Source organism: Hylaeus volcanicus, chromosome 6 (assembly GCF_026283585.1).
Source record: "Hylaeus volcanicus isolate JK05 chromosome 6, UHH_iyHylVolc1.0_haploid, whole genome shotgun sequence".
Classification (NCBI taxonomy): Eukaryota; Metazoa; Arthropoda; class Insecta; order Hymenoptera; family Colletidae; genus Hylaeus; species Hylaeus volcanicus.
This window is the reverse complement of record NC_071981.1, coordinates 25,237,201-25,253,693: the sequence shown is the minus strand read 5'-3', so window position 1 is coordinate 25,253,693 and position 16,493 is coordinate 25,237,201. Positions and strand designations below refer to the sequence as shown.

At 49.2% G+C, this 16,493-nt stretch overlaps 2 protein-coding genes across 13 annotated transcripts in view; both read left to right on the top strand.

Annotated features, from left to right (window-relative positions):
• Positions 1 to 613: 613 nt before the first annotated feature.
• Positions 614 to 3,504, top strand: LOC128878417 (actin-related protein 2/3 complex subunit 4). Its single transcript, XM_054126614.1, has 4 exons — positions 614 to 1,208; positions 1,421 to 1,747; positions 1,828 to 1,998; positions 2,066 to 3,504. The coding sequence occupies exons 1-4, from the start codon at positions 1,206 to 1,208 to the stop codon at positions 2,069 to 2,071; spliced, it is 507 nt and encodes a 168-aa protein (XP_053982589.1). The 5' UTR covers positions 614 to 1,205; the 3' UTR covers positions 2,072 to 3,504.
• Positions 3,505 to 5,478: 1,974 nt separating this feature from the next.
• LOC128878405 (nuclear factor 1 X-type-like) overlaps positions 5,479 to 16,493 on the top strand; it is a 57,889-nt gene continuing 46,874 nt past the window's right edge. For 3 of the 12 annotated variants that reach the window (XM_054126579.1, XM_054126577.1, XM_054126578.1), the window contains exons 1-2: positions 5,514 to 6,619; positions 15,221 to 15,376. In XM_054126579.1, coding sequence (XP_053982554.1) covers positions 6,542 to 6,619; positions 15,221 to 15,376 — 234 coding nt within the window. In that variant the 5' untranslated portion in view covers positions 5,514 to 6,541. Of the gene's footprint in view, positions 6,620 to 11,382; positions 12,018 to 12,828; positions 13,312 to 13,688; positions 14,594 to 15,220; positions 15,377 to 16,493 lie in introns of those variants that run through there. The other 9 variants (XM_054126586.1, XM_054126585.1, XM_054126581.1 and 6 more) reach the window with 7 other exon arrangements.

Here is a 16,493-nt window from a genome sequence, read left to right as displayed (position 1 = left end):
GCGCCATCGGTGGGAAAATGCCCAAGTTTATAGTAACAATAGTTCTCGTTATTACTGCTAGATGACGCTACCATTATCATTGCCTTCGCCATCTAGCGTTGAAGAGGTCGAACTAATTTTAGGAGTTTGGTCAGCGCCTCTATCGAGAAAACGCCCAAGTTTGCCCTCGAATAGTTCCTATTTTCACCGCTAGATGGCGCTTTTAGATGGTAATTACCTACAGGATGGTAATGTACCGATAGTGTCGGTAAAAAAAACAGTGTAAATGGCGCCATCTAGTGGTGAAAATAGAAACTATTCGAGGACAAACTTGGGCGTTTTCCCGATAGAGGCGCTGACCAAATTCCTAAAATTAGTTCGACCTCTTCAACGCTAGATGGCGATGGCAATGATATTGGTGGCGTCATCTAGCAGTAATAATGGGAACTATAAACTTTGGTTTTACATTGTAATACATTTCAAAGAGAGAAAAAGTAATTCATTTCGATATATCGAATCCAGAATAAATTATATTTATTTATTTATTGTATCGATTCGGTAATGTACCGAGCAAGACTGCATTTGTCAGTCGTGCACGTATTACAAAATTCGAAATACAGTAGATAAAATTCTGATAGCGAACAATGACGTAGATATAAAATCACAGGAGTCATAGAACTTAATGAGAACAATAATGACTCAAAAAATTATCACGTATTCATTTAGTTGCTACTAGTGAATTTATCATACGTTTCGAGTACGTTGAGGAACAGTTGGGAGAACGTTGATAAAAGACAGGAACCATTTATAACACAGTTGAAACAATAAAGCCTTACGATTAATGGCACGGATTTTTCATCGTTAGCATATAACGGAATTTGCCAATCGTCATCCGTGTAACACATTTCATTACGCGTAATGCAAGAATGCAAACGTATACGTAAAGATATCGCGATGATTCTTTCTTAGGATATACGTTCTTACCGGAGTTTCGTGCGACAGTAGAGAGATACGAGTGTGTCCTCGTTATCAGTGAACTTAGGAACACGCCCCGCGCTGTTGAAGTCAAACCGGCCGAACCCAACCCCCCTTGATATGTATAGAACGTAATGTGTCATCTTTCACGTGTTTCCGTGAATCTTTTATAGAAAAAGTGAACCGTCGGAGGGTGTACGACACTGATAGATTTCAGACGGGACGCGAGATTTTCGTAGCTTCTTTACAAGATGGTAAGCACAATAATCTCGGTTCGCGAGATATAGGTTATGATGATTTGTATTTCACGAACCGACAGATTTTCTCATTGGTTAGACAGAATGTCGGCGTAACGAAATTTGGTTCGAAATTTAGAATTTATTCGTCGTGTCAAAGATAAAAATAAAGCGCTTGTACACGAATTATCGAAATATCGTCGTAACTGTTAATTCGTATCTTTTTACAGTCGGGAACGTTGAAGCCTTATCTGACAGCAGTGAGGCGAACTCTCACCGCCGCTATGTGTCTTGAAAATTTTTCATCTCAAATCGTCGAGAAGCACAATAAACCCGAAGTCGAAGTGAGAGCGAGTAAGGAGCTCCTTCTTACTCCGATATTGATAAGTAGAAACGACAAGGAGAAGGTGCTGATCGAGTCCAGTATAAACAGTATGAGAATAAGCATCGCTGTGAAACAAGCAGATGATTTAGAAAAGATTCTGTGTCATAATTTCACAAGATTCATGACAATGAGAGCGGAACACTTTGTTATTCTTAGGAGGAAGCCGATAGAGGTAACTGTCGTTTAAATTTGCAGAGTATTAACGAAGAGATTCGTGCAAACAGGTTCGATAACATTGGGTTTGTTTCATAGGGTTACGACATTAGTTTTTTAATCACAAACATCCACGTAGAACAAATGTACAAACACAAAATCGTAGACTTTATCATTCATTTCATGGAAGAGATCGACAGAGAGATCAGCGAAATGAAATTGTCGATGAACGCTAGAGCTCGCATATGCGCGGAAGAATTCTTAAAAAGGGTCAGTATATAATACGGGTTAAGAATAAAATGTGATATCGCTCGTTTAACGATATTATTGTTTTCAGTTTTAATTCCTGGGACATGGTGTGTTACGAACATAGCAATAATTGCAAATTCCAGGTCACTAAAAGTAACAATGCTCGTAAACTACGCTGGTTAATAACAGTTAGAAATACTTTTAGGATATCTTCCTAAATTACTCTAAGCAGCCCTTTATCCGAATAACGATCCCTGTTGTTCTCCGATTACAAAATCCATTAAATAACTTTCTCGATCGATCGACGTTATCTCCAGCTGTGTAACGAATAACAAGTCTGACGTACATGTAAGTACAAAACGGTATATTAATCGAATGCGTAATCGCGAATGGTAGGAAAAGATCGCATCGAAGAGAGTGTATTTCTTTCTTTCAAAGAAGGAAACGAAACGGTGAACTGGCATCTGTTCAAAAAGCGTCGTTCTAAAACTAATTTTAATGTTCTTTAAATCTGGGATATAAATATCGAACACGACGAAATTGTGAAAACTACTTTACAAACTTTACAAGCGACGAGGATAGTTGTTTCGTAGGAGGAATCAGGTAGGCCTTTCGAGTTTTAGACTTTTTCAATCTCGTAGTCGTCTTATGAATTTTTACATAATCAGTCCATAGCGTACATTTTTATGGCAACTCACCAACGACGAAGTTGTTCGTAAACTGTAGATACACAGACTGACGTTTGAGTGATCTTTTCACGAGCGGACCTTCTTTTTACCAAGGTACTTGGGTGATCCGTTGAACGATACACTTATAATTTAATGGTAACATCGCGTACTTTTACAAATAAGTGTAGCACAATGGGAACGAAAATATAGCACGATAGGAAAGTTTATTTCGTCGGATACCAGGGAATTTTTAAGAGTCATTCCTAATCGCGAAGTTATCGGTTATATCGAGCATCGTTGACACTAGTAATTATAAAAGCAACTGACGTCCACCGTGACTGGATACCGTAATTTGTCGAACAACTGCCAAAACACTATTTAGCATAGCAAAACGATCGAGGGACTGTTGTTACACTCGTCTCGAACGTTACGATAACGCTAAGGAGCTAGGAGGTACATTTTATTGTAATTACGAGGAAAGTTATATCTTTATCGCCGTATCGTATATTTATAACGAACAAAGTATCACGCGTTAACGAATTTTCACTAATTTCCAGCGAGAGTCGTGTTAGAACTCGAGGAGAACGCCGCGATTGTTCTGTTTTCCAGTTTCGATAGATAGGTCGTGGTCACGTATCTTTTATTCTTGTACGTGTTTTCCCGTTTAGGCGGTCGAAGATTGACATTTGCTTTCTCGAAAAGCGTCTTTTCGAACGAACCGTGGGAACGAGTCGGTGGTGTATGCGAAAAGCGTGCAATTCCTTTTGCATTTATAAAATTCTATTTATCTTACGAATCATTGTAACCATACGATTTAATACTAATGTAAATATAAATAAACGAGAAGAAGCATCGTCAAGACGTATCCGTTGTACTCTCGGAATTCCTTTGCTTCTTTCCGGCGATAAGTTGCATGTTTTTCTTTTATTCTAGCATTCTAGTCTTATTTCAAAAGTTACGTATCTTTTAGCGTAGAAACAACACCGATACCAGTTCAGTTCTCGCAACGCAAAGTTGTCGCGTTTCTTCGCGAGCCATTCCGGGCGTCTGCGTCCGCAACGCGCCATGCAAAGCACAAAGGCCACTTGGAATCACGGAATCCGTCACGTTCGCGGTGACTTCTCTTTCCACGGGGTAGGGTGCCCCGACAGAGGCCAGTCGCACGGCAATGCCGTTCACCAACGGCAGTCCGCGAGTTTTCCAGCCTCGAGGCATCGTCGCGATGTCCACGCGCGTTTCGATCGGTTTACCCGTGTCCTTGTGCAGTTGTTGGTGACAGTGATTCTCTTACCTCGGGCTTTTTCGAAAATCGACGATTCGTTCCGACTCGCCTGGTGTTACGAGAGAGACTCTTCCAGTGGGTAATCGAAAGACATCCAAGTCGATCCAAGATCGCTGGATCCTGATAATTCGGTATTTAGAATCGTCGCGTAGCAATTACGGTAGGAAAGCGTAAAATCGCTAAGAATTGGTCCGGGAAAGAGAGGAATAACGAGAGAACAGGAGATGGAAGCACCCGAACGGAATCCTCTCCGCGGAAAGTTTTAAGCCCGCGGTCGTCTCGCGGCCAGTTACGAACTTCCTCGAGCTCTGCGCAGCCCAGGGGGCGGTTTAAAAGGGGGCTGGTAATCTCGTTTCGCGGTGGTCGCGACCTCGAGATTACCGCGTTCCAGCCGTGCTATTTTCGAGGGTGATCCTCGTCCCGGAAGATTGTTGACAAACTTCCGTGGCGGGGGTGCGTCGTTTGGAACCCCTAACCCGCGGCTCGGAGAACGTTTGGCCGTAACGGGAGGAGGGAGGTTTAGGCTCGTTGATCCCTGAGAAGGCGGAGGAAAGGGTGGAGAACTCGGTTGCTAGCGGAGACCTTCGAGGTCCGCTAGCGCTAATTCCTAACGAGCGCCCAAAAATACACGGCAGAGGGACTGGCTGCGACGCTGGCTGTAGATAGCCCGCGAGGGAAGAGGCAGGTAGACGAAAACGAGCCGGATAAATAGAAGCTTACGATTAGCGCGAGAGTTTTCCTAACTTCTCTCCACCTCTCCCTCGTCTCGCTCTACCTCTCTTCTTCCGTTTCATCCTTGCGCGTATCTAGCGCGGTTCCTAATCTTCCGATGTTAACGTTCGATTCATTTCCTTTGGAGTAGGTTGCTCTTTCTTCTTTCTTTCTTCGACAACGAACATTTCTATAGCGATACGTCCACGGAAAGGAAGAGCTTGGCTTTATTTGCAATTGTCCTAAATAGCGAGATTAGGTTTGTCGGTCTCTTACGTATTTCGAAGCGTAGCTCGGTTTTCATAGTCTTGTCTCGGATTCCACGTAGATTCGATTACTTTTATCGGTCCGTTTCGCGTGGGTACCATCTTGTTCCGTAAACTTATCCCGCTTGAAATTTTCCTGTTATTCCACGAGTTTGCTAAGTGACGCGTTTCACGTGTTCCCGAGAGCTGAAAAACGAATAGAAATTTTCTTTACTCGAACAAAGTTTAGGTGGATATTCGTAAAGATCGTCGCGAAGCGAAACATTATAGATTTCGAGTAGCCAAGCTTGGAGTATCCTTCAGCCCCGATGGTCCGTGTATCGAAAAAAAAAAAGGGTTGGTATATCGGTAGGGTTAATTGCGAGTAATGGTCGCGCGTCCGCGATTTAAGTTGCGCACCCCTGGCCTATAGGATAATACCAATACGCCACTGGCCTGGTCTCGTGTCATCCTATCTTTCTTTCTCCCTCTAGGTCCGAACGCGTATCGCGGGTTCGAGGCGTCCTCGCGGCGCGCTCCCGGCGAGCTTGCGCGACGCCGATGCTTTTTACGCCGACGCAGCGTCGGTGGCTCGGAGTCGGCGTAGTCTGGGGCCTGGCGTCTCCCGATCGGGAACGGGAAGCTAGAAGGAACCGAGAGGGAACACCCGGTTGTCCGTGGTCTCGACGCGGTCCGTCGTCGTGCTCGTCCGTCGACGTGCTGGCAAGAGACGTATCGTCTCCGTGGCCGAACGAGGAAATCGGAGAGGAACACGGGGAATCGAGCTCGAGGAGAGTCTGGAAAAAATAGGGTTGCGAAAGAGCTGCACGAGGAGAAGTCGTGGAAAGAGAGGGAAGGAAAGTCGCGCGTAAGGGTTAGCCGGTCGCGAAGGAAGGGAGAGGATCGTCGAGCAGAGGGAGAAGGGTAGGGAAAACGGCGAACCCGGAGAGAGGGGTTAGGGAGAGCGAGAGAGGGAAAGAGAGTGCGAGCGAGCGAGCCGTCTTGCGTGCCACGAGAGAGCACAGAGAGGGCCTAAAGTCGAGAGTCAGGAGTTGTGGGCTCGTGGTTAGATAGGATGCGTGTGCCTGGGTGCGGTGTTCCACCACCACCCGACAGCCGACGGTTCAGCAACGACGCGACCACCAGCACCAACATCGTCAGCGACGCGACCGGTTCCGCGGTGACTTTTCCGAGCGAACGATACCGCGGTACCGCCAACCACGCCGATAGGTGCGCGATCGCGCGCGATCAGGGGAGGAACACGCCTCGCGGCGGTCGTTGGACACCCGACCAACCGGCCCACGAGTACTCGCCAGACTTGGACGACCGTCGGATTTCGAGGACGATCGCGAAACGGCAAAGACAGAAACGAAGGCTCGCCTGGACCAGCTCGAGGACACGTTCCCACCTCCAGGGAGCTCGCGAACCCTCCTCAAGCTCTGCGGTTCGCTGGTCCAACTCCTGGTCCACCCGGTGCATCGCGTAGTCGAGTCATCGGCTGCTCGACGGATCCGACGGATCTGACGGCCGTTACTCGGTGATCGCGAACGCGCCACAACGTCAGGACGACGCTGTCCGCGGGCGCGCGCTCGCTGGAGGATCGTCAGCGCGGTGCAAGCCGGCTTCAGCCTGTACCACAGCCGACGTCCCAGCTACTCATGTTCATCCCGGATACGCTGAGGAGCTGCATGGTGGAACCGGATGTCTCGACTTACCTGCAGGCCCCTTCCGGACAGGTGGTTTTCGACTTTGCCCCTTTTTCGCGAGCGCCGAACTAGTCTAGTGGTCCAAGTGGTCTAGTTTAACGGTTCACGCTTCTTGGCTGAGCTTAACGCTTGTAACGCTTCCGAGAGTGGTGTTTGCCGTGCCATATGCCGCATTCCCGCTTTTCAGCGGTTCGACGTGCCGTGCTTGATGCTTCCGCGAGCCTGGTCCGCGGTCCTTCCGGTATCGCGTCGCTTCCTTTCTCGGCTTTCCTCGAGACCTCTGGGACTCTCTTACCTTCTCCGGCAAACCGTCCACGTGTCTTTACCGAATCGTCGCGTCGCGCTGCTTTCGCAACCTTGCGATACGTTTTCAAGCTAACTTGCCTCGTGGATTCGATGAATCTTTGTTTTAGGTGCGAGGGTTGCCGAGCGATTCCTTCGGTGTCGCAATTCCCGTCGAAATCTAACGAACGACGAGCAAAAATGCTGGTCCAAACCTTCCGTCGCTAACGAATCGACCATCTTGTTGCGACTTTTATCGTCAAACTAACTTTTCGTACAAGTTGGAAAATTGTCGGCATATTTGCTCCTGTTTAACGAACGTTTGCTCGAATAGGGTATTCTTTGTTTAACACATTTCCGCGTCAGGTTATCGAGAATCTCGCATCTTTTTCTTTCGTCGGATATTCTATTCGTCTTCCCTCCGTTTGGATAAATTAGAGCGATCCCTGATTCGAATTAGGGGGTTGGAGGAGTTGGACGGAACACGTGAGACTCGCGTGCACCAGCGTCGACGGTGTTTTCCAAGCCGCGATTACTGCGACGCGTGCGGAGAGACGTAAACATCGGTGTTTTGCCTCGATGGAAACAGAGACGGAGAGAGTTCGCGGGTGAAAACGGCACAGTTTCGGCGCTTTTCGTGGAAATTCGCAAAGGCAGTGATTCACGCGTTAAAGTATGCGAACATCGTGCTCGTTGTTCGTGGATCGAGTTTCTCGATCTTTCGTCGCGAAGCCGCGCTTGAAAATACGTTTTCCCCGGGAATCGTCTAAACGCGGCGAGAATTATCGGTTCGACGCGACTGAGTGGGAAATTACGTAATCAGTTCCGGAATCGTTTCGTTTTTGGGGATGATCGGGGTCCGTCGCTGGCGCGCGATCGAACGCTTCGTTCGAACGTTCGTTTAAAAGTGTAGTAAATGACGCAGGAAAATATTTGAGGGGCTGTTATTCCCGCGATTGTATCGCGTAACGGTAACGTTTGATTCGTGGAACAAGAGCGGCTTTCGTAAGTTTTCTCGCGACGGAAGAAAAAGGAAGGGGGATGAAAAAAGTCTGGTCGGAAGAGGATTAACGAAGAGGGTCGCGGTTATTACGCGTGGGGAGTGTCGATGACTTGGCGCACTTGTGCGAGCGACGTGTAAATACCGATGAACGTGTAAAATTGAAACGATATACAACGGGAAATTCGTTACCAATATGTAATTCCTTGTACGGAAAACCTCGTTATACCGAGGAAAAACATCGGTACCCGTACCGTAAAACGATAAACACGTCGCAAGGTGTATATTGGCGGCGCGCACGCGAACCTGTCCGAATTGTTCCGCGTGCTTGTCATATCCCGATCGCGGCGAGTTCCATTCTCGATCCCCTCGTCAGCTGATTTTCAGCAATGCAGCTTTCGTTTTCGTGGCGTCGCGTGCGCGCGCGATACTCCGCGGCTGCCGGAGTAATTATGTAAGGAAACACCTATTTATACCGATAATCACGAATCTTACGTAACCTAAGCGACGGTGGACCGCGTCACACGCTCCGACCAATCTCATTTTTTTATATTTAGATTGCACTTATTCGTCCCGTCCTTCCGCTGTCTACCGTTTGGTTTGTTTGCTTGGTCCGCGCTGTTTGCTTTGCGATAGCTGCTCGACGAATCGGGTGGAAGTCGAGCAAGGAGTAGATAGAGTTTCGTCGATTTCGAGTTGTTCGCAAAAACGCGTTCACGAGTAGTAGAGCATGTAATAGAAGCATGCGCGAATATGTGTATACGATTATAAGTCGATAGATTCGACACTTTTTCTTGCGATTGATACGCGTAAAAAAGTCTCTTGCGCTTTCCGGAACAGGCTACCCCTCAACGAGAATAGGAAGGTTGTCTCCTCGAGCTCGAACGTTTTTTTCACGCGTTCCCTTCTTCCAAGATCAAGAGCGTGATTTTAATACGAATCGTAAAATGTTTGACTAATCGTCGCTTTCGTCTCGGAATTGTCCAATCGCGACTGGAAACGATTAGGTGTACGCACAAGGAGTAGTCTCGAGAACTTTTTGCCGCGACGATCTGGAATTTCGTAGCCCACTTGGGCGGTGAAATGTCGCGTGGATATAGCCGGAGGAGGTTCGTTGTCCTCGGGGAACCCGCGTCCTCGTCTCCAGCAAACTTAGAACAGTCATTAGTGCGACGAAGCGATATTTACTCTGGGGTGGTATGCTCCGATACGTCGGGCCGGTGCATTACCGTCGCGATTCCCGTCTCCGCGAACCTCGATCATCGAGGGAAAATTCGTTCGCGTTACGAATTCGTTACAAATTCCAGAAAGATTCTATTTGTCTGTTCCCTTTGGTGTTGATAATCGTAGAAATCACTGGCTCGATCTACGTAAAAACGATCGGACTGAAATTTACGAGAATCGTCGAAACTTAACGCTTCGACTGCCGGACGAAAATGGTATATGGGTCACCCAGGCTGAATGTGTTGCGAAAAAGCATGACACGGCAGTTAAAGCGTTAATAATCTCGCGTATACAGGATGTGCGTCCGTGGTTGTACACGGGAAGTATTTCAGGAATCGATTCGGCACGAGGAAATTGAAAAAAGTCGGTACGAACACGCGTCGCTAGATTTCGGTCGTCGAAGATCCATGACTCGATTCCTCTTCCAGAGACAACGAGTTCTCCTATCGTCGCGAAGAAAGCATGCTTGTTTTAAAGTCGCCGGAACCAGGGGGTAGGCTGCTTTCGTTTCGGAATCCCGGCGAGCCAATCTGTCTTATCCTTGGGAACCGTTCGGTGCCCGTTCGGTGCCCGTTCGGTACACGTTCGGTGCCCATTCGGTGCCCGTTCGGCCATAGCGAGGGATGGATCGTATAAAAAATTGCGAGCGTGTGTATCATGCTTGGGGTGGTCCATGCATAACGCGTCTCCGTCTCCATGTACGCGGAGGTCTATGTCAGTGTCTATCTTACGTGGCGGCGGTCGGAGAAGAGTTTGGCTATCGATCGGCTTCGCCAGCAGCCGCGTGCTCGCCCCCCTTCGTCTTTTTCTTTCTCCTTTTCCTCTTGTTCCGGCCGACGCCGTCGGTTCTTCTCACCCTCTCTTCTTGTTCCTCTTCCTCCACGATCCAGCGGAACAAGCCACGCGGACCGTCCCGCAAAACACGCTTCTACGAACGTCCGACATCTAGCTGTCCGTTTCTTACTGCGAGCTGGGAACTCGCCTACCCACCCCCGTTCCACCGGGCTGACTACTTCGTTTCCGGGGAGGGAGAGTCGTCGTCGGGTCTTTGGAACGCTTAACCCCGCGACGCGTGATCGCGACTCTCGGAGAATTTATGGGGGATGAGTTTTCCAGGGTCTCGGAATTCGCGAGGCGAGCCATGTTTCGAGAATCGTCGACGAGTCGGGACTTGTCGCACTTGTTGGTACCAACGGGGATGTTTCCCGGTTACCGAGTACAGAGTGTTTCGTACCTGCCGGTGGAACGTGCAAGACGATATGTAGGCCTGAACCAATTTACCGGTATAGTCGATACTTTTCGGAATGTTATCCGAGTCTCTCGTTCGTAGCTTTCGAAAGCGAAACGAAACAAACTTTTTCAGCCGAGCACGCGGAGTCTCGAAGAATCGAGTGTTTTTTTGACTTGTATAGAATCGAACGTTTATTCGCAACGCGAGACTATTTTTAGCAGCGTTTCGGAAAAGTCCGCTTCATCGTTTTTTCGCGGGTTTATCGACGCGGAATACGGCGGGCAGGACAGCAGCTCCGCGGGGGATTAAAACGTGGCAAGAATCACGTGTACCGAATTCCCTTCTTCCTCGAGTTTCGCGCAATTTGCCGATCCCTTAGGTATTCCCTTGTTAGGTACCATCGCCGAGTGTCGCAGTGAAAATTTTACTGCTCGTCGACGAGCCGATCTAGGGGGTAGTAGTTGTTCGTTTCCGAGATTCTTCGGCAAACTCCACCATCTGCGAAATTCGGGAGCTCGAAGCAAAAAGAGCAGAGAACGAAACAAATGAAATACAAATTCCAACCGCAAAAGGGCGAACCGCATTCGTCGAACGGTGGAAATTGGAAAGCTCGACGAGAAGCAAAAAAGGGGGGTGGTGGGCGAAAAACGGAGCGGGATCGAGAAAGAGATAGAATGCGTGGCTGTCTATCGGAGACGAGCAAAATTCTCGTTCGGATAAAAATAAAAGCATTTTGGCGTTGCCGATACGTTTGCGATAAATCGCATATTTGGGTGGTGGTAAATTATTTATCGAAGGAATCGCAACGATTACTTCTCCTCGAACGTTATTTTGCTCGTCTCCGTTCTCGATCCGCGAGAAAGGATCGCGAGCCGGAGGACGCATCATCGAAGAGAAGCGTCGGCGTCGGAGGGAGAGTAAGCATGGCACTCGAGAGAGGGGGTAGCGTCTTAAGGAGGAGAAGGGCGAGGTGGAGGGGTGAAGAAGTTGCGTCGGTTCGAGGGCAAATCTAGTAAGCTAGGACAGAGGCTATTAATAACTGTTTGGGGTGCCGTACCTGGCCGCCGCGCGGTGCCTTCGGCGCGCGTTCAGATACGCGCGTCCCGACGGCCGGCGTCTCAGTGTCGTCGCGACGACCGACGTCGTACCCGTCGTTCCGACGTCGACGGTCCTCCTGGCGGTTCGTTCTCTGCCTCTGTCGATTTTCCCTCCGTTTACCGTTTCGTGCTCGTCTTCGGCATCTCTTCGGGGCTGTCGCGCGTTTCGCAGCTCGCGATCACACCCGTTCCTACTGTTCGCGGCCCGTGAAAAACTCGAGGGAGCTCGATCGAAGCTCGATCGAGTGGTACGGTGCGGAGTGCGCACGAACCGATCGAGCAAACCCATTGGCAGGCAACCAGATCCTCGGATCGAGTGGATCAGTGTCGAGGCTCGTCGTAGTACCACCGATTAACCCCGTACTCTGTGCAATCGAAACGATCGGTTCAGTGACCGAGGAGTAACGCTAATTCGTTGGTGACTAATTCGCCGGGAACGCGAATATCGTTCCTCTAGGAACGACTCGCGACGGTCCTCGGAGGATCAGCTGACCGCGCCAGCCGCGGCTGAAAGTCGATCTCGTCGCGGCTCCTCTCGTGGAATTCGCGACGGCTCGAAACCTCCGCGCGGGTTTACGGACGACTCTTTCGTCGGTAAGTAACCGAAAACTCGGCCGAGAGACCTCGCGTGACTTTCAACGATCCAAAATTTGATCGTGGCCAGTGAGACGAGAGCGATCCCGCGAACATTACAATTTTCGCGAAGGATAAAGTTACCTTGGATGTCGTTCGTTCTTCGTCGATTCGCTTTTCGCGAAACGTAGTCTCCGTCAACGAGACGGAGAAATAGAAGTTTCGCGCGACACGTGCGCTCGCTCGACGCCCCCTTTCGCGACCAAAACTCGCCACGAGTCGTTCCCGAATGTTCCCCATGCTCGACAAATTTACATTCTTTTCTCGGTACAGCAAAGTTACAGACTCTCCGATGAAAGCGAATCAATGTTGGCGAATCTAAATTTGTTTTTACGATTTGCTATTTCAACTCGGTTCGTTCGTTCCTAGAACACGGAGAAGGTTGGACGAGTCGTCCCTGAGGGGCCCCTGCCTCCGCGTCCTTGCCAGCCCTGGTCTTTTCCTTTTCCGCGATGACGACGGTAACGGCCTCACCGCCTCTTTAGCGCCTTTGATTTTCGTCGGCGTCCGAAAATAACGGCGTGTCGTATAGATGCGCGTATCCGCGCAAACGTATCGTCCACGGTTGCGTGAAAACCGGAACGTTAAGGTATTCGCGCGCGACTAAAATGCATAAAATCCACGGTCTAATAATAACAGGAGGAAAAGAACGATTTCCTTTCACGAGCCACGATCAAGTTTACCCGCGCGCGACAACCGATATCGAAGTAGCGCCGAAATCGATCGAGTCGATCGACTATCCGTCAAACCGAGATCGCTTTTCTCGTAACAGAGTCCCACCGGTGAGACGTCGAATCGGGCACTCAAGGATTACACCCCGACGAATCGAAGAGATCATCCTCGGTGTCTGCGAGACGAATAAATCCTGCGGAGTTCCGACCACCGCGAAGAAATACTACGGAGAAAGCTGCGCCGATCTCTCTCCAGGCTGGTACCGCACCGAAGAGACCGAATCCCGAAGTGGATCGGGTACGACAGATCGAAACGTTCGAAGAGAGTTTTGCGCGGGAAAGGTTGGACCGACTCGAGGTCGGTTCGTCGATCGGATCCAGACGAAACAGGGGGTGGGAAATAGCGAGAGAGACAGGCGGTGGTGCAGATGAGGCCACGATCAATCTGCGACAGGGTGGCGGAGGAGTATTGCGACCCTGACGGTTGTTACTGCGAGAATCGGTGCTTCTGACAGCCGGACGGCAGGAGGGACAGACAGACGGTAGTGTGCCACAGCAGCCGCAGTGCTTGCGAATACTCGATGGTTCGTGTCGTTTGACGCTTGTTCACAGGCCACCCTCGTGTTCTTCCATCCTCCCCTTTGCCGTTGCTCTTCCCTGATCCTTGTACTCGTTGCTTATTCCATGAGATCGTAATTGCCGATCTGCAGGCCGCTGGGGAGAACTCGAGGAGATTATCGAGGAATTTCGTCGCGGAGCAGAGCGACGATTTACCCAACTTGCCTCTTTCACTTCGAAGCTTTCTATTATTTATTTTACTAGGCATCTTGTTTTCTTTTCGCTACGCTCTTTTCCTTTTACTCTTGGAGAACGCGATGCAAGCAAAAATTAACGCGTTCCCTGTAATTCGAGGTTGGCAATAGGGACAAAGGGTGGGAAAAAGAGCGGTGTCTTCGGCCCTCGCGACACCTCGGCTCTCCAGCGCGGCCGTCACGCGTCGTTAACCCGTCGATCGAGCACGTCGTTACAACTCGATGGCTTTCGCTCGGTTGCCTGGGGTTAGATTCGCGAGGGGTGCGGGAGGGGGGGAGGGGGGAGGGGGGGCGATGAGAGCGCGCATACGTTATTGTTCCAACGATGAATATTCCGCGAGCGGGGCTCATTTTCATGCGAGAGTGCTCCATAGAGAAGTCGAGCCGCCGATATACGCCGAAAATTGATCCTTCCGTGAAATGATGTTTACATCCCTCCCCATCGTCACGGGGGAGGACTCTCTATGGCCACCCGCATTTGCCTCACAAAGGGACACGGGGATCCATTCTTCTCGGAGATTGTGCAAAAGCTCGATCCTCGACCTACAATCGACGAACGGAGGAGTGGCCTTTTTCTTTTTTTTTTTTTATTTTTCTCTCTTTTTCCCTCGTCGTCCTGCGACCGGAAGGAGAGATTCATCGACGTTTCGATCCCGGAAGAGACTCGAGGGCTGCGATAAGGGAGAGCCGGGACGAGCTTCCTTCCGACGTCCGCGACCCTTTTTTCCGGTTCACTCGGGAAATCGTCTGTCGTCGAAACGAGATTTCGACGCTTCGACCTTTGCCGGGCCAGTGATGGATCTGGACTAATTGGAACCCGAAGCTACGTACCTTGCCGGCTCTTCGCTTCGCTTGTCGTTCATTTTCGAGCAAATCCCCAGTTGACGATACATGCATCGTAGCGGGTTCGAGATCGTTTTCGTTTCAGTCCTCGCGAGTCGAGGCTCCACGTTGCGCAAGGATACACGAAGATGGACAGGTGGTTCGCGATACGACCAAGACGCTTTAGTTAAATTGATAACTGGACGATAGGCTGTAATTTCAACTCTTCTCGGTAAACAAATTTCTACGATAATAACAAAATTTACGAAAGATTTACAAGAGAAACAGAAACGGAAACGAAAAGCTCGCGTATCGAACGCGCGTTTATCGTTAGGGATTCTGTACGTGCCTCGTACGGTTAATTTTTCTTGCTGATGCAAGTTCGGCATGCTTCTTTCGATCGATCTCCAAATAATTAAATAATACGTCCTCTGTTGCATGGTAAAATCAAGTGGCTTGCATGGAACTAACTTGCGATCGATGCATGACATACGTATAAGAGATAAACGGACACCTCGTCGCCTCCCGAGAACGAGAGAGTCAATCGTTTCGATATACCTACTTTCGATGTCGCCCGATATACCGCGTTTGTTAAAATGTTGCCCAAATTGTTGTATACCGTACCGTGATATTGTATGTACCGATCGCAGAGTGTTTATCTATTCTTGGAATTGCTCGTAAACTCGATTCGAGTCGTTTGCACGACGACAACGTGTTTTTGCCCGAGAGCGAACCAAGTAAACATTGAACAAAGGCCTCGACAAGGGTAAAGGTGTGGGGATAGTCGAATCTCGTTTCGGAGGGGTCGAACGCGCCTGGGAGCCGCGTTGCTAATCAGTTTGTTATCGTTTGCTCGCAGGATGAGTTCCATCCATTCATTGAGGCCCTCCTACCATTCGTGAAGTCTTTCTCGTACACGTGGTTCAACCTACAAGCAGCCAAGAGGCGTTACTACAAGAAGCACGAGAAGCGGATGAGTCTCGAAGAGGAACGACAGTGCAAGGAGGAACTCCAGGTGAGTCCTTTAACGACGAATACATTTTTCTCTTCGAAGTTAGTTTTAAATAATTCGCGCGACGGAGTGGCGTTCGTTAGCCACCGAAACAAGTGTCGGACGACTGTAGGAAAATCTAACGGTCGGAGGTGTGCTCGCTAATTTCATGGTTAAGAATAAAAATAATGAGGTTTGAGCCTATTTCTGGCGCGAAGCGTCCTCGTGACGCGCTATCGCTCAACGTGAAGCCAGTAGTTCTCAATCGTCCTATAACGATCGTCATCGGTCCGCTTATTAATAGAACTATCCCGACCGACCGAAGGATATTAACGGTGTCGCGAGAATTTGAAAAATCGACGAGCGAGCAAGATGAGACGAGAAAAATCTTTGACAACGCTCTTCGTCGTATAAATTTTAACAAAATGTCGAGCCTCGCGGTTCAGTTTATCGGAAAACATCCGGAAATCGAAGAACAAGGCCTTTTTGCAGGCTGCGTTAGGAAGAAAGTTAGAGTTTCCCGGAGCTTTTATCGTAATTTCAATGGAAGGACATTCCGAAGAAAAACGAACGACCACGGGCTTTTAATAAAGTGTCGCCGGTAAGAGGAAACGGTGCTCCTCGAAGGATCTCCCGGAAGTTACCGGCGAACTAAGAAAACAGTCAGTCGAGTGTAATCGAAACTTTAGCCGCGTGTAACTTTTCCCCAAAACTCGGCGGAGACTTATCCTCGCGATTAAAACTACCGCAAGAACTTTCTCTGGCGTTCTCCAACCCACGGTTTCCGCCCTTGGCGTTAATCGATTTACATTTTAATAGAACGAAAAGCGATCAGTTCGCGATTAATTCGTTGCGCCGCAGTCTTGGACCAGACGATTAGAGCGAACCTCGATTAAAAATCGTATCCCTGAACCACGACGTAAACAAATGCAGTCCTCGAACGCGGACTCTTCCATGGGACGCCGATTCAAAACAAAGCCTATAAAAGTCGACGAACTTTCGATATCGAACTAACTTGGCGCGGCTCGGTTCGACGAGTCATTATTGACATTCGAATTTTCGGCTGGACCGCAATCTTTTTCCTCCTCCGGTTTTCCCTCCTATCGCCACCCCCACACCCCTTCCTACCGGTTGGTCCGTC

What these genes read in the sequence shown, in the direction of transcription:
- LOC128878417 (XM_054126614.1), top strand. An exon ending in TTAGGAGGAAGCCGATAGAG is followed by an intron (nt 1,748 to 1,827) that starts GTAACTGTCGTT and finishes TTTGTTTCATAG; the next exon opens with GGTTACGACATTAGTTTTTT.